The 18,219-nt window shown below is 47.0% G+C and overlaps 1 protein-coding gene across 1 annotated transcript in view; it reads left to right on the top strand.

Annotated features, from left to right (window-relative positions):
• ALPK2 (alpha kinase 2) overlaps positions 1-18,219 on the top strand; it is a 124,305-nt gene that overhangs the window by 15,099 nt on the left and 90,987 nt on the right. Inside the window, 3 exon segments of the mRNA XM_027576241.2 lie at positions 408-535; positions 3,764-3,799; positions 3,802-3,880. Of these exon segments, the coding sequence (XP_027432042.2) occupies positions 427-535; positions 3,764-3,799; positions 3,802-3,880 (224 nt within the window). The 5' untranslated portion in view covers positions 408-426.

The raw sequence follows: 18,219 nt of genomic DNA, 5'->3' as shown, positions 1-18,219 counted from the left end.
GCTTAGGCATGGCTATCGGCTTAGGGAATTCTCTCTCAGTCTGGGCTCCAGCTGCCTTGCCCTCCACTCGGATTCCTGGTTCTCCGCTGGGGCTGCCCTCCCCAGGGACACTGGCAATGTCTGCAGACATTTTCGATGGTCACGACTTGGGGGAGAGGTGCTGGGCGCATCCGCTGGGTGGAAGCCAGGGGTGCTGCTAAGCCCGCGACAGTGCACAGGACAAGCGCCCCACGATGAAGCATCTGGTCCTGAGAAAACCTGCCCACCAGCCCGAGTGCCGACGCCCAGCCCTCTCTAAGCCAGGGGGCAGCGCGGGGCTCCTTCTCTCCCAAAGAGCCACCAAGAGAACCAGGAAAGTCAGAGGAGTCCCGGAACCAATGGTGATGTCAGGGATTTTTGTTTTTCAGATTCACCTGGCATGAAAGGATGACAGACTCGGGAGGGCCCCAGAGGCGCACCCTTTGTTTTCGATCGACATTGCTTTCCCAGAAAGTTCCTGAGAAGTCAGACGCTTCGCTTCACTGCATAATATCTGGTAGCCGTCAGCCGTTAATTACCCTCTGAAATCTCCCTGTGGACCATGGTTTTAGGCTCACAAAGGCATTATTAAAGCATCACTTGTGGAAAGGACCTGGGAAGTTTGGTTTGAGTGACCGGTTGAACAACTAAATCCTCTATGATGATTTTTTTTTTTTTTTTCTGGAGGATTTCTTCGAGTAACTTCCTGGACACATTTTAGTGATCTTTTTCACTTCACATTGTGGTTCTTGGTTAGGTGACTCCCACACCGGTTATTTTTTTTTTTTTCAAATAATACAGTCTTCATTTCCTGTGTGCATAGGAATGGCATGAATAACTTTGCTTCAGATGACTTACTGAAATCTTCCATCACTCTTTCCTTGATATCCCCAAACTGGTTAAATGCATCTCTGGCTGCTTGCGTTCCTCAGGTGGGCTAGTCAGCAGTAAAGAAATCAAAACCAAGGCAGAGGGTACCCAATGGAGGAAAAGCAGGGGACTGGAACTCCCCCTGGACTGGAGAGTACATAACCCAGACCTGACCCCAAATAGGTACCCCCAGTGGTAAGAAGGATTTGTTATTAAAAGGTAATAGTAGAAGCAAAATAATAGGGTAGCGAAATGGTCTCTTGTACCTTGTGGGTTGTATTCTTTCTTGGATTATGTCTCTACCTTCAAAAACATAGAGGCACCAGTGGTCTTTCCTGAGGATTCACAGAAAACTCTTCTCCCCTGAGATCGCTTTTTCTAGAGAAGAAGAAGAAAAGAGCCAGCTTCTGAAATGGCCAGGCTTCCTTAGCCAAAGTCGTAATAAAATTTCATCTCTGGTCTGGGTGCTGGGGTGTGCAACTGTGTGCTCAGGCTCTTCGACGAGGCCAGAGCCAAGGGTCCCCCTCTTTCTCAGTGTTTGTCCACAGCCATTCAGAGGAGGGACATGCACGAGTCCACCATTGAGCCTTCATACTCGGGCCCCTGTGGCTCCTCAGGAAGCTCCAGTGTTTGGTCATACCCTAAACTTGGCCACCAGTCCCCACACATATTAGCCAGATGCTTGTGAAACATTCTGGAGGTGGCTCTTAGTATGTGACCTGCAGGTAGGCTTAAAAAACAAGGGTAGGATTTTTGGGTGAGGTTTCCAGCAAGTGGAGGGAGAAAAGAGAACCACCCACAAGGTACAAGATACCACTTCCCTGTGCAAGTCTCATTTTTGGCTGATTATTCAGATCTATACTGCACAAAAGGAAAAAACCAGTCAGCCATTAAGAAACTGGGGGCATCAACCAGCCCTGATCAGTCTGAATAAAAAAAATGGGGGTCCAAGTGATTAGAATGAGGTCCCCAGGCCCAGTTGCATGCATACTTTATATACTTTTTTTTTTAAAGATTTTATTTATTTGTGTGTGTGAGAGAGAGAGAGAGAGAGAGAGAGCACAAGCAGGGGGAGTGTCAGGCAGAGGGAGAAGCAGGCTCCCTACTGAGCAAGGAGCCGGATGCGGGACTTGATCCCAACACCCTGGGATCATGACCTGAGCCAAAGGCAGACACTTAACTGACTGAGCCACCCAAGAGACCCTATATACCTTCTTAAAAAAAGAAAAAAAGAGTCAATTATACACAAAAAAAGGGGCAATTAGATGCTTCCTGAGAAGGAATCTAATAAAACTGACTGTATGGGGAACACAAGGCTGATAAGAACCAGCAGAAATGAATTATGATCAGCAACCTCCTTGATGGTTTTTTAGGGAAGCTCATTTTTGGTGGTTTAGTCATTTGCCTGGAAGGGACTCAGCCAAGCCACTGGTAAAGAAGGATCTGTCCTTGCACGCAGATCTGTCTGCTCCTGGTTCTGGGGACCGATTAGTCAGGCACCTACCTAAAGGGCGGGGGCAAGGAGTAACAACCACAGTTGCCACCAAGCACATTCATGGTATTAGCACAGAGGTAGCCTAGCTGGGAGACTCCAAATCAGACATGACACAGAGAGGGAGGCAGGGGCTCTGAGCATGCTCAGGTCCTGTCCATGGTACAGGTCTCAGAAGCACATGCAGTTCTTCTCTTAGTCTCTGGGGCTACTCACCAAATATCCTGTGATAAATCAGTCAGAAACGCAAGAAGGATGGATCTAGAAAGTATCTTGTTTCCCAATACTGGGCTTTCCTCCTACACGCATGGCACATTTTGATAGGTTTTCAGTGATACGGAGGCTAGGGGGAAAGCTCCTTGGGACACACTGGAAACCTTCCTTCGCCTGTCACAAGGGGTAGAAAATCCCAAGAGGTCAATGGGATTCCTGGGGGTTTCACCGGATGAGTCCGTCAGCATCACAAGGGCAGGATGAGCTCCTTCTGAGGGAGAAGGCTTAGGGCAGTTCCCATGAGACCTCCCTCAGGTATGCACAGTCCCAGCCTGGGGGACGCTAACCCCAGGCTCCTTTATCTTCAGGAGACAGCATTTGTCCCTCTACTTCGTTCTTCCCTCTTCTGTGCCGTAACATAGGCTCAACTCTGAGCACTGCCGAAGTATAAATTTTCCAAAGGTCAAGGGACTTCCATGCAAATATGAAACAAACACTTCAGTGGTTTTTGTTCAATTCTTTGAGTAAAGAGGGAACTGGAAAGTAGGAAGTCCTGGTCAGAGGACATTTGAGGAATTAGGTATTTATAGGCAATTTCATAAAACAATGTTAGGATAAGATTGCTGACCCAGGTAAAACACTGGTCAATAAGCCATGATGTACAGAGTTATTTTTTTTTTTCTGCCAGGCAGAGCTTATTTACATCTCCGTTGGATAAAAATCTACCAGTTTACATGTAACTTCACTAAATCTGGGGATTTTAATCAGTAGTAATTATTGAATTAAACAGAGTACATTCCCCTAGATGATTCTTAGATGGACCTTTGTCCCCCTGTGACATTGAAAGAAGATACCATCCACATTTTTGCCTCAATACAAGTTTTTGAGAATTTTTCTTAATAGCTCCTTGAGATTAGGGAGAGCATCTTTCATTTGGTATGTTTCATCCTCACCCCAGCACCACACCATCTTAGGCACGTAGCGTGCTCAGTCATGCTTATTGAACGATGCGTTTGAATCAAGGAAAGGGAGATTTTCCAGTTCCCCAACTCGACATACTTTATCATGCTCATCCCTAGTGTTTATTCCCCATTCTTGTTCATAGCTTTAGGATTTTCTTTTCTAAAAATACTTAATGTAATAAGAATATTCTTATTTCTTCATTATCAGGTCAGCCCAAGCCAGAGGTAACTTGGTATAAGAATGGTTGAGCATCGATGAGTGTGGCATTGTTTCCAGTTACAAACTCTTCCAGAATCAGTATATTCATGTGCTACATCTCTATCGGTAAGTAAATGTGCCTGTGTGGACGGTTTGCAAAGGTCCCTGTGTTCTGTCATGGGCTGGTTGCTATCAGGTAAGGCCAAAAGATTGGCTCCTGTTCGCTTTTTGCATCCTAATGTTAGATGCTATGAGCAGGCGCCAGCCAAGGCGTCCAGCTGAGCTCTGTCTGGTAAATTGTTCACACTCCTCTAATTTGCTGCCGTTGATGGGATTACAACTTTATCTAGAATTGTATTCAAGGTGTCCAGCCATTTTCATTCATTAAATGAGCTTCTCATTTAATCTTGTTCTCTCTGGCAAGTCAAGAAATGAAACAGGGTTTTGGCACTGTCATTGAATCTTTCTTGTGTAACACCGGAAGGAAGGAGGAGTGGCTGGCCATGATCCCATAGCACACTGGTGATGGTGGAAGGCTGGAAACCATGCTTTCTGGCTTTATTTTAGGAAGTAGTATGGTCCAGTACAGTGGCTTCTATTCTTTTTCGTTTCCTCAAGAACTATTTTTTGGATGAAATCAGGAAGCTCCACATGTGAAGTAGAGAAAATGAGAACGGCTTTGGTTGAAGCTGGGTGGAGAGTCTGTGCTCTCGGTCCCCAGTGCTACTGAACTGGTCACGATGTTCCTTATGGGGACTCTGAGGAGCCCGAGTTCTGCAGAGCATGGTACGAAAATGATTGGTAGGCATGTGCATGTGCCAATAGCCTTGGATCTGAGAATAACAAAGACTTGGGTTTGAATTCTGTCTCTACTGTTTTCTGGCTGTGTGACCGTAGCCAGCTATTGAACCTCTCCAAAACTGAATTTCTTTATCTGCAAAATAAAAGGATTGCTGAAAGAATTAAATGATTTTATGCTTGTAAAGTTTCTTGCTATGTAATAGTTGTTCAATAAACACTAGCTTTCTTATCTTCCTAACCACTCTTTTGTATCAAAGTATGATCAGAGATCATTTTATCACTGAATGATCTCTGAATCATTGAAATGCTTGACTCAACTGGCTTACAGAATATCTAACCTGATATTCAAGACATTCATTTATTTGTCTACTATTTAATCCTTTAAAAAAAGATTTTATTTATTTATGAGAGAGAGAGAGAGAGAGCGAGTGCAGGGAAGGGCAGAGGGAGAGGGAGAGGCAGAGAATCTCAAGCAGACTCCGCACTGAGCATGGAGCTCGATGCGGAGTTTGATCTCACGACCCTGCGATAGTGACCTGAGTCAAAACAAAGAGCCAGATGCTTAACCGACTGAGCCACTCAGGCGCCCCCATCTACTATTTAATTCTTTAAACAATATTCATCAAGCCACTATTATATGGCAGGCATGTTACATAATGCTAGAACTAGAAATGAACAACGCAAGTGTTGTCTCTGCCCTCATGAAACCTCAAGTCCAGTACAGAAGGTAAGTGGTGAACAAATCACATGCCTTTTCCCCCCTCACTCCCCAGTATACTGGGAGCCAGTCCAGTTGCCACTTGCCGAACCTCATCCATGGAGTAGACTGCCTCTTCAGTCCATCTTGGCCCAGGCCTTCCCCTCCCTCGTCTTCATCCTGTTCAACTCAGAATCCATCTCTATGGTTCACAATAATTCTAGTTACCCCGGCTCTGTCCAGCCTCAGACATCCTCTTCTCTTTTGCACAGGGCCCCCAGCTTTGGTGCTTATTTATTGCTTCGGATTGACAGTTCAGTAGACTGTGGACCTCCTAGGGGGGCAGGAACCTTCTCTGTTTCACACTAACGCAACGCCTAGGGCCTAGTACAGTGCAACATAAATATTTACTAAGAGGATAGGTGGGTGGACGGCTTTATATGTACCAAAAATATACATGATGTTAATTTAGATCAGCATTGGCAAACTTTTTCTATAAAGAGCCAGATAGTAACTATTTTAGGCTTTGAAGGCCAAATGGTCTCTGTCACAACTACTTTAACTCCACCATCGCAGTGTAAAAGCAGCCATAGACAATATTTTCTTCTTAAGCATGATTGTGTTCCAATAAAACTTTATTTACAGAAACAGGTAGGGGGCCAGATTTGGTCTGTGGGCTATAGCTTGTCAGTCCCTGGTCTAGATGGTAAGATCCTTGAGTATCTACATACTGTACTTCTCCGTGTGTTTCCCACTCTTGCCTTTGTCCCTCTGAGCACTCAATCCATATTTCTTGATTGATTAATTTTAGTCTCACACTAAGCTAAAATATTATACTCACCTTTTTAGCCAGAAGGGAGACTTAATGAGTATTCTTTTACTGATGGCATGCCATTTAAGAATTGAGGTTTGTTATTTATGTTATTTGCTGTTAATACAGGACCAGAAATGTAAGCAAAACCAGTGTTTGTGGGGTAAGGGAGTTAAGGGATGGAGGAATGAGAAGGCCACGATGAAGCCCAGGGGCAGGTGGGCAGGTTAAAATGGGAAGAGAAATTTAGGAAGAGAACTTGAGCTGTGGACGGGGCACCGAGTCCTCATTCTCGTCCCAGAAGTCCAGCAGGGCACTGGTTTATGGTACCAACTGAAGACTTGAGATGACAGAATGTACTCTTTCCAAACTCCTGTTTTGCCATTTGGAAAAGTAGCTCACTTACTGGGAAAAGCATTCAGTCATGGTGCAAGGAGTATTGGTGGGGCAGTACAATAATAGATGTGGTTGCATTTTTCTGCTTCGTAGTCAATGTGCTGGGTACTAATGGTCTTTTGAAAGTTCTGACTTTTTACACCCATAAAGTTCTGAACATTGCTGCCCATGAACATCCCCCAGGGAACTTTTAAAACCCTTTGATGCTTGACCTTCAACCTTGACTAATTCAATCTGGACCCCAGGTGATTCCAATGTAATTGCCCAAGGTGAAAAATTCTTATTTATTTATTTATTTATTTATTTATTTATTTATTTATTTATTTATTTATTTAAGTAATCTCTACACCCAACGTGGGGCTGGAACTCACAACCCCGAGATCAAGAGTTAACACATGCTCTTCCCACTGAACCAGCCAGGCTGCCCCAAGACGAAAAATTCCTTACATCCTAAAACATTCACCTGCCAAGTAGTTTGACTTCTCCCAGTGTGTTAAATGCTGGTTAGGCAAATGAATTGTATTTTGTGCCAATGCCTTTCAAAGATTAAACACTGGTTGTTCGTTATAATATTAGTCTCAAATTTTTTTGCCATCATTGGTCACCATAAACCACCAGATTAACTCATAGCTCCCCCAAAGGAAAGTACTTTTGTTTTTAGTCTCCCTGAGTTTAGCCTTTGGGTCATTACGTCTTCACTTTCAGATGTTCAAAAGCTCCCATTTCTGTGTTTCCCAAGGGTTTTTTCCCTGGTGTGATAGACCTAATCTGCAGTTCTGCTCTGGGGTCAAGAGCTTCTTAGTTGACCTTCTGATCTTCCCTCTTTCCTTACCTGGCACGGTCCTTCTCCATCCTCCCTGGGTCCCCTTCCTTATGCCCCTCTGATCTTGTCATTCCATGTACTTTGGACAAGTGAGACGGCTCCAAGGAGATTGATCAGTGCTGTTGGGACCTTTGCATAGCACAGGTCAAGTGTGCTTGGCAGGCGGAGGAGTGGAAAGCCGGGAGAGCATTCCAAGGGCGAGCAACATCAATAATAGCATGGTTTGCCCTGTAGCATCAAAACATTTATTTTTTTCAGAAGATGTGCGGGTTGGGACGAGGGGAGGAAAATGCAACTAGATGTTTTCTACATCATAGAAAGCAAGTTGCAAACAGCGTGTACACAAACGAGGAATTGTGGTCTCTTCTGAACACAATGTAAAGAAAGGCAGCTGAACAAGAGATAAAAATCTGTCCAGGAACCCACACCTAGAGAGACACCCTCCTCTTCTCAGCAAGGAGGCCTCTTAGTGGTCATGATCGCGTCCCACTGTGCTGAGCACCAATTACAAGAGAGGCAGGAGTGAGGGGGAGGTGAGGTGGGTGGACTGGGCCCCCGAAAACCTGGATCAGAGGGAGCGGTGAGGCTGCTCTTCCCATCCCTCCTCAGCTCAGCCCCGACCCTACAGAGGCCCTGGTGGGGATGAAGGCCAGGAGGCCGGCACAGTCACCACGAACCAGACTGCTCATGATGTGTACAGGTTGAATAGTGTCCCCCCGCCAAAATTCATGTTCACTTGGAATGTCAGGATGTGACCTTATTTGGAAATAAGCTTTTTCAGCTGTAATTATGTAAATGAAGGGGAGATCATGGTGGATTAACATGGGTTTTAATTCAATAACTGGTGTTTTTATAAAAAAGAGAAAGCAGACACAGAGGGGACATAGCCATGTGAAGACAGGCAGAGACCACAGGGATTTAGCTACAAGCCAGGAAATGCTGGGGACTGCCCCCCACCACTGGAAGCTAGGAAGGGGCAAGGGAAGATTCTTCCCTAGAGCCTTCAGAAGGAGCACGGCCTTGCCAACACCTTGATTTGGGACTTCTAGCCTCCAGAACTGTGCAAGAATAAAGTCGTGTTGTTTTCTTGCTACCCTCTTTGTAGTAGTGTGTTCTGGCAGCTCTAGGAAACGAATACGTGGTGTATCTGAACATTCTAGAAAGAAAAAGTGCTGCCATTTGCCTACCTTGACTTAGGGCTGACCAACTTATCTGGTAATGTAGTACTGGTTCCCCAAATACCAGCTGGGTTCATCTGGGCCACCTGGGAGGCATCTATGGGTCAGGGGGGAAGGAACATTTTTCCAATTATGCCTCAAACTAGATATTGATTCCTCAAGACTTTGAAGGAAAAATCAATATGAAGGTTTCCTGGGTCACTTGTGTTTTTGCTCCCAGAGGACATCTGGCCATGTCTGGAGATACTTTTGATTGTCACAGCTGGAAAGGGATGCTCCTGGCATCCAGGGAGGAGAGCCTAAGGGTGCTGCTGGACATTGGACATTGGCTGGGGCAGTCCCCACAACAAAGAACTATCCAGTCTACAATGTCAATAGTGTTGAGGCTGAGAAGCTATGTAATAAACCACCACAAAACAGAGTGCCTTGAAACAGCAGTGGCTTATTATTTCTCATGGTTTGGTGGGCGGGTTGTGGTTCCTCTGCTGGCTTGGCCTGGCTCACTCAATGCTCCCTCCGACCACTTGAGTCAGTTGGCGGATTGGTTGATCTGGAAGGTCCAAGATGGCTTCACCAACAGGTCTGGCCATTGATGCTGGCTGCCGGCTGGGCCACCTCAGCTCCCCTCCACCTGGGCTCCTATCCTCCAGTAGGCTAGAACCTGTTGAGCTCCACTGTAACGCCAAGCCCCCCACATCCCCCTGGTCAGAGCAAGACACTGGACCAGATTTCAGCAGCACGAAAGCAGTTGCCACCCCTTCAAGAGTGGAGTGGCGAAGTCACACAGCAATAAGACGTGCGTAAGTGGATGGGAGGAATTCGTGGCAAACCATAATCTACTACCCCCTCTATCCATCAAACACCGACCTAATTGATCTTTTTAAATCACCTACTTGCAAGCCTCTTTGTCCCACTTGAAAACAACTGTCTAAGGCTCCTTTTTGCCTATAGAATAATTGTTTTCATTCTTATTCCATTCATTACTCTGCAAGCATCAAGCGCACTCTGTTGGTTCTCATCACAGCCCGAGATGGGAGGGTGCGGGGTGGTAAGAGAAGGTCTCGCCCCTGTCTTCTGTGATCTCACAATCCAGCGGAGGAGGCAGACCCATCAGAAGACAATTAGCAGAATGAGTCAGGGTTTTTCTTCCTGGTACCAACCAGTTCTGACACCGGCTGACTGTTTTACAATTCCATTCAGTTCTGACACCAAATAATCAGAGGGAGCCTCCGATCCCGTAGGTTTAAGACCTCACTCCCTCCAGATTGTCCCCCCACCCCCACTTCAGACACCAGATTACCCACATTTCATTTCTGTCCGACTGGCTACAAAGTCAGAGGGTTCCCACAATCTCCTCTCCCCCCTCCAGTTTCCATAATTTGTCGGAACAACTCAGGACTCAGGGAAAATTCTTGACTTACGATTATCATTTTGGTATAAAGGGTACAATTCAGGAATGGCTAAATAGAATCGACACGTAGGGCAGGGTATGGGGTCAAGGCTGCAGCACTTGGGGACCTCTCCAGGTATGCCACTCTCCCAGAACCTTGATACATTCACCAACCTGGACCCTTTCTGAACCCAGGACTTTAGGGGTTTTTATGGGGCTTCCATTATGTAGGTATGACTGGTGATTAACAGTCTTCAGCTCCTCTCCCTCTCTGGAGGCCTGGGGGTGGAGCTGGAGGTTCCAACCCTGTAATCATGCCTTGGTCATTCTGGGACCAGGCCCCCTCCTGAAGCTACCTAAGGGTTCTCATTACCATGCAAAGGATATCACTCCAGAGATTCCAAGGGTTTTAGGAGCCATGTGCCAGGCACCTGGACGAAGGCTGAGTATTCATTTTTATTATACCACACCAAGCATGTGTTAAGATGGAGCTGAAGAGAAAGCATCCTGGAAGACCAGAGTAAAGGCCCGTTAAGTCAGACTCTGCCGGGTGGGGGTAGGCGAGGGGCCAGTGCGGAGGTACCGGGAAGTTTTCTTAGAGGTGCCGCTAGCATGAAGCCTTGAAGGGCCTGGAGAAGGTGGATGGGAGGGAGGGGAGGACCACGCGTCCCCTGGGGTGAGAAAAGCATGAGCAAAGGCCTGAGGGCACCGCCTCCTGGGGTGACTGGGGTGCATTCAGTCTCTGGCAGGGGTACGGGCAGGGCCTGGCGGGAAAGCAGCCTGCAGTGGGGAACAGCCGGGAGGGCAGGCTGGGGCTGGACCCAGAACCCATGTGTCCTAGCTAAGAGGTTCGCACACTTATCCTAAAGACGATGCCCAGACTAGGAAGGAGTTTGGGGCAGCAGAGGATCATGGGAAGGTTTGCATTTTTAAAAACCTCGCTCTGACTGGGACACCTGGGTGGCTCAGTCGGTTAAGCGTCTGATCTTTGATTTTGGCTCAGGTCATGATCTCAGGGTTGTGAGATCGAGTTTTGCTTCAGCTTTTTGTTGGAAGTTCAGCTCCTAGGGGCAGGGACTGGGATTTTTGTTATCTCTTATCCCCGCAGCCTCATGTGTTTGTGAATGATGACAAAATTCTCCGGGTCCTTCCTCAGAGTCCACACTTGCTTTTGCTGTGCTCTGCCACTTATTAGCTGTGTGGCCTGGAGCAAGTCAATTAACTTCTCCATGCTTAGGTGTCTTCATAAAATGATTTTTTGTGATGATTTAAATGAGATTATTCATGCGGAATGGTCAGCAAAGCGTGCATTAAGCATGCACCAAATATTAGGTATTAGTAACTAATATCATTTTACTGACCATTCACTGAAAGCTGTGTGGTCCCAGAGTTACTCTGAATCACTCTGCCCTAGCTTATAGTAGTTGTATTTAGAGCCAGGATACTTTTATATCAATAGTTTTGAAAAGTGTTAGAATCAGTGGAACATTTTCCAAGACAGGAAAGAAGTGGACATTTAACAGGTGAGCTGGAACTCAGACCCAGGTTGAAGCTGTTTTTCTCATTCATGTTTGTACCTGAAACCCAGTTTGGATGGTTTTTAGATGGTGGACTCTGTGATTTTAGTGATGTCTTAGACTTTTTAGTTATTCCTCACATCTAGGTGGACAGACAGATGCCAGGAGCTTTGGGACACTGTGTTTTATTCTCGAAGCCACTCCAGTTTATAGCAAAGAGTTGTTTATAAGTTCTTGTTGTCTGAGTCTAAGACTTTGGTTTTTGGAGGCCGCTTGCTGGATATGATCACCCAGGGAAACCCAAACTCCTTGCCAAACATCTAAAAACCATGAGTTGTTGGCCAAGAATGAGTCTGGGCAAATGAGTATTGGAGAATCAGTTTAAAACATCTGTATTCCTGCAAGAAACACTTCAAGGCACCTGTCTTGCTAACAGAATTGTCACCATCAGCTTTACTAACAAAGGACAGGAGATTATTTCCACCATTTAGAGCAAGGGTATGAAGCTGGGTTGTCTAGATTTAAATCCCAGATCTTATACACTGTATCATCTTCAGCAAGTTACTTAGCCTCTCTGAGACTCAGTTTTTTCATCTGCAAAATGGGGATAATGGTAGTACTGCTTTATGGGATTGGTATGGGGATTAAATCAAGATGTGCAAAGAATTTAGAATACCCTGTAAATAATAGTTATTTTGTGCAATTTGAACATGTCCCTACGTGGAACTATAATTTTGGAACTGATTAAAAATAGGGCAACTTGGAGGTAGGAAAGGTAGCATAGCTTGGCTGCATTTTCCCTCTGCTATTTCCCTCTTGGAGGGTGAGATATAATTAATGTGTTTCATCGAGGAACCATTGGGTAGAAATAAAGATGACTGAATCTTGCTGTCTTGACTAAGATAGGAAAAGGCATTTCATCTGGGGTTGGAAAGCATTTTGTGGACTTCATGTTCCTGTGAGCTTAAGTAGGTCTAACGAGTCTTAAGGATGACTGGTAGAACTTTCAGCACCCCGAAGACCTCTGTGTTCCCAGCACTGAGCCCAGGCGGGCATTCCTCCTGAATGAATTGTTGTAGTCGTTCCTCAGACCATGCCTGGAGCGTTTCTTGAATGAGTCCTGAGGGTCTGACGAGAAACTCCCATTTAGTCCCCAGGGTAATGGGTCTGTGCCGAGAATTCACAGCCTGTCCTCCCATTCTGGTTTTGACTTTGGTTAGGTAAGTGTGTCAGAGGAGTGAATGGTTATGGGAGCCATGAAATGGGACACTCATCTTTTCCTGAGGGCTGGACTTGGGCCGTTGCTCTCACTGTGGTGCTGGCTCTCAGGGCAAATCAATGCTAGTTTGGAAACAGGGGACAGATTGATCCAGGAGCCCCTCCCAAGATGTTGGGACAGAGAAAGGTGCAGTAATCCCTGGAAATTGGACGAGTGCTAAATGTCTTTGTAAATGCCACTCCATCACCACTTTCTGAGGACTTAGAGCAGACCAGTAACATTTGGGAAGTTTTGGGCCAGCTGGGGTTCAGTCTTAATTTGTAATCACGGAATCTCGGTCCAGCACTTCTGATGACTGACAAGATGGGGAGTCTCACTGCTGTAGAAATCACGGCATTAGTACTAGCGATCGTTTGAGTCTGTTTTAAAGGTGAGCATCATAAAGAAGGTGCTTGACAAGGGAGAAGAGCTGGAACCAAATCAGGCCCGGGATGGGCTTTGCTCCAACTCTGCAGGGAGGGGCGCAGGGCAGGTGGTTGCAGGCGGGCGGGCAAGACTAAGAACAAAATTTGGTTTGGGAACACGTGTCCTTGTCCTGGCCAGCACAGCCTTATTTCCTGCCTCTCATGCACTCAGCCAAGGGCCTCCCATGAAATTTACCCCATCCTTGCCCCATCATGCCTGGAAGCTTCTCGTATCTCTGACTCTGTCCCCCTCCTCCCCTTACTTTTAGTTCTTTGTGAGCCTTGGACCCTGAGCCTCCTCTCTGCCTGCCTCCAAACTCCGTCACTTCTGACTGCCTGGTTTGCCCTCTCCCTTCTTCTGAGTCCTACAAGGCTGGGCCAGTCCCAGCACCTCAACCCCTCAGTTCCTAAGACACCAGCCCAGGCCTCAGCCCGAGTCCCACTCATATGGGTGAGGAAGGCCAACTCTCTCGATCCTCCCAGGACCCCCTCGAGGCCACACCTGAGCCCCAGATGAACCCAAGAATGAGCTGGACCTATGAGAGGGGTTTGTACCTGGCATGGTCCACCTGACCCTGCCTGCATTAGTCAGCTCACAAATACCACATCCTGGGGGCCTTAACCAACAGAAAGTAATTTCTCACAGTTCTGGAGGCTGGGGTCTGAGATAAAGGTACCAGCATGGTGGGGTTGTGGTGAGAACCCTCTTCCGGGTTTGCATATAGTGACCTCCTTGCTGTGTCCTCATATAGTGAGCAAGCTTTCTACTGTCTCTCCTCATCAGGGCACTAATCCCATCATGAGGGTCCTACCCTCATGACCTCACCTAACCCTAACTACCTCCCAAAGGCTGCATCTGCAAATACCAACACATTGGGGGTTAGGGCTTCAACATAGAAATTTTAGGGGGACACAATTCAGTCCCTAAGACCGCTCCAAATGTGGAAGTTGTCCCGGCCATGTACAGGGACAGGCCTGGACTGGGCCAGTGGGGTGTGCAGGGGCCCACTGGTTAAGAATCAAGGATTTGTAACAGGCTGTGAGGCCACATGTGGATATTTATGAGGGCTCGCTCCAGAGTCTTACTGCCTGGGGTCAAATCTTGGGCCCCCCCCGCCCCCGCTCCTCTTAATTGGGCCTGTTGCTTATCCTCTTATCTGCCTCAGTTTCTAGATGTGTAAAGTGGGAATAATAATAGTACCTACCTTGCTGGGTAGATTGGGTAAAGATTAAATGAGATAATACACATTAGGTCTTTAGAACAGTGCCTGGCACTTACCAGATGCTTAGTAAATGTTAATTCTTCTTACCCTGAGGGCTTCTGTATTTTGTTAGACACAGTGTTTCTTCGTCATAAGAATTTGAAAGCGGAATCAGGCTGCCTGCCCATTTCAGAGAAGATGGGATCAAACCGATCTCTGAATTCTTGAATGATAATCTTAGTGCAGATTTCCAGAGCTGATGTTAAGAAGCCAGGCTCAGGCTAAAGACATGGACCCTACCTGGGTGGTCAGGACAGATGCAAGACTGTATGTGAAGCTTGGGGCAATTTTTTTTTTTTTTAGATATATTTATTTATTTGAGACAGAGAGAGAGAGTATGAGAGAGAGAGTGTGCATGAGGGAGAGCACAAGCAGGGGCAGAGGGAGAAGGAGAAGCATACTCTCCGCTGAGCAAGGAGCCTGATGCGGGGCTTGACCCCTGGACCCTGGGATCATGACCTGAGCCAAAGCAGATGCTTAACCGACTGAGCCACCCAGGCGATCTTAATGCTTTAACTCAGTTCTGGGCCATTTCAGAGCTCAAAGATGTTAATGAGGTCTAGCAGCTTGCTCCCACAGGGCCTTTGCACTTGCTCTTCCTTTTACCCGGGATGTTCCCTCCCCACATAGCCCCATGGCTAGTTCTCATGTCTGCTCCAACTCACCTGGATCACTAAGGCCTTCTCTGACCAGCCACCCGTAGTACCACCCCCCCTGCCCCCAGCATGTCCTACCTTCTTATCTTTATTTTTCACATAGCACATGACATAATGTGTGTGTGTGTGTGTGTGTGTGTGTGTGTGTGTGTATGTGTACATACATTGAACAGCTTTGTGTAGGTGCAGTTGACACACAATGAAGCACACCTTTAAAGTGTTCGGTTTGGTAAGCTTTGATGCATGCACACACCCATGAAGCCATCACCACCATCAAGATGAACGTAACTCTCACCGTCAAACAATTTCTCAGTGCCCCTTTGCAGCCCAGCCCTTCTGCCCCTCTCTCTCGCCCATCTTGCACAGCAACCCCTCTGCCTTCTATCCCTGGAGACAGGTTTGTCTTTTCTAGAATTTTATGTAAACGAGATCATAGAGCATGTACTCTTTTGTATCTGGCTTCTTTCACTCCCCATAATTATCTTCAGAATCATCTGTGTCCTTTCGTGTGTCAATAGTTCCTTCCTTTAATAATGGAACAGCGTTCCAGTGTTTCATTGTTTGGATCTACCAGAATTGGTTATGCCATTCACCTGTGGATGGACACTTGGATTGCTTCCAGTCATGATGCTTATTTATTTGTATTTGTGTTTATTGTGAGTATCCCCCAGCTGGAACGTAAATTCCATGGGAAGAGAAACGTGTCCAGTGTTCCCTGCTGTACCTCCAGGGCCTGCTCAGTGTCTGGCTATCATCAGACATTCAGTAAGGATTTATGGGATAAATTACATAATGCATTCAGTACTTTTGTTATATTCTCCACAGTTTTGCCAAGAGAGGGGGAAATGCTGATAGGGTTCAGGCACTCTTCCTCAAAATATGGCACCTTGGCATATAAAATAATTTAAACTGAAGGAATTATTAAACATGGCAGAAGGAGGAAGGTCTGAGCCCCCCACCCCTACCCCAACCATCCTTTCCATGCTTCCCTGAAACAGGTCATAAATCCTATGTGAAAGGTACATTTCCTGGGCCAGGAGGAGGGAAGCCATTTTTATCACCAGGGACAAGGAATTTGGGGCCAGGAGATCTGTACACAAACAACCTTGTCAAACTCATTCTTATCTTCCTAGTTACTTTACTTCTTCACCATTTGCTACCTCTAGCCCAAACCCCTTTGTCTTATCAATTCGTCACAAACTTAGTGTTTCTTTGTCTAAAAGGTATAAAAGCTTTCTGCTCTTGTCATTTCTTCAGGTCTTCATTCTCTTGTGAAGGGTCCCTTGTATGTGCAAAAATTAAATAAAATGTGTATGCTTTTCTCCTGCTAGTCTGTCCTTGTCTTTTAATTTTCAGACCCATGCAGGGACCCTGACAGGGTCGAGGAAACTTTTTCCTCCCCTGCAGAACCATTCCATGGTTCCTCCCCATCAATGTGGGGACCTGATTTGAATTACTGTGGCTTCTTGGTGGTCAGCGGACTATTACTTTAGAGACTATGCAGTCTAAGAGGACTGTGAAGACAGGAAGTAATTATAAAAGGCCTCTCCCCTGCAGGAGCTGTAGGAGCAGGCCACTATGTCAACAGACCCTGGGGCCATTTGAGCTCCAGGGAGTCTGAGCTTCTGATCTTTACGTGGCTGCCCCCTCTCTGTCCTTGTCATTTCCCATTCCCTGGGTTGCCACGCCGGTAGGGTGAGGATTCTTCCTCCTCACCAGCCTAGATCAGCTTTCCTACAACCTGAGCCTGCTCCTCCCAGGTGCCTTGTGGCTCCCTGCTTTCCTACCGGCTGTCAGGGGCCAGCCCTGCTCACCTACAGTGTCCCAAGAGACGGGAGCAAGGCAGAGGCACAGTGAGATGGCCCAGAGGAATGACAGGGAGGGATGTAGCAAGCACCAAGTCTCTGGCAGAGCAGCAGACAAAGAGAAGCCATCAAACTGTGACAGTTTCTTCCCTGACTGCGGGCCTCTCAGGCTGCTTTTGAGAGAGAAGTTCTCGGGTCTGGTTTTGTGCACACACACACACACACACACACACACCCCTGCCCCCCCGCCACCTGGGTGCAGTGGTTGGTTTTCTAAAAAAGCAAAACTAGCTCCAACACCCACAGAGCTGCTTGCGGGGGCAGCTTGTCAGGCATTTACTGGGAACTCAGCTCAAATTGAGCAGTGAGTCAAGCGACGGTGGATATTTTTCTGAGAATTTAATAAAGGGACTTTCACTCTTTACAAACACTGGAGTCCTGGAGCTGGAAGCGACTCTAAGACCTTGCCCTTCAAAGTTGATTTTGGAGCAGCAACAGCAGCTGCAGCCCCTGGGGCTCGTTAGACTGCCCGAGTCCCTGCCCCCCGCCCTGCCAATCGGATTCTGCATTTTAACAAGGTCCCAGGGGATTCCTGTGCCCACTGACACACAGGAAGCCCAGCTCTAAGGACTGTCCCGCTCCTGGCTCTCTGTTACACGTGAAGGACGCTTTAAAAAATACTGACACTCAGGTCCAGCACCTAAGAAAGGTTGATTTAATTGGTCAAACCCAGTTGAGTTTTACTTTATAGATCACCCAAGGCCCAGAGAGATCATGGGGCTCATCCAAGTTCTTAACAACTGGTTAGGAACAAAGCCAGGATTAGAAGCCAAAAATTCTGTCTCCCAGTACCCGTGGGTCCTATTACATTACTCACTGCATTTCCCTCTACCAGAGCCGTCTTCCAAAATAAGACCTACTAACGTGTGTGCTGGTGTATAACTCAAAGAGAAGTGATCATGAGGATTGCCTTCAAAAATCAGGATTCATGGAGGGCCTCCTGTATGCCAGAGCCATTCAAGACCCTGGGGACCCTGTGAGGGAGCACAGTGAAGTCCTGATCTCATAGGATAGGGACAGAGAAAGAGTCACACATTAGTCACACCAGCAAAGCCAGTGGTGTCAGGTGACAAAGAGTAAAGGAGGGCAGCGAAGGGAAGGAGTCTCAGAAGGAAGCTGTCTCTGCTGAGGGGCTATGAGCACAGGTGGGGAGGGTGAGTGAGGCGGTGGTGGGATTATCCTGGGGCAGAGTGTTCTCTTCAGAGGGACCGGCAGGGGCAGAAGGAAGCTGGAGGCGGGAGCGTGCCCGGTCACTGTGGCTGCTGCAGAGGGCACGGGGCAGAGCAAGGAAGACCTGCAAGCAGCAAGGCCGTGATCCAGACAAGGGAGGAAGTGGCCCCATCCAGGGTGGTCCTGGATCAGGTGGCAGGAAGCCTCTAGGCTCTG

Source organism: Zalophus californianus, chromosome 14, assembly GCF_009762305.2.
Source record: "Zalophus californianus isolate mZalCal1 chromosome 14, mZalCal1.pri.v2, whole genome shotgun sequence".
NCBI lineage: Eukaryota > Metazoa > Chordata > Mammalia > Carnivora > Otariidae > Zalophus > Zalophus californianus.
The sequence above is the reverse complement of the archived record's forward strand: the minus strand, read 5'-3'. Positions and strand labels throughout refer to the sequence as shown.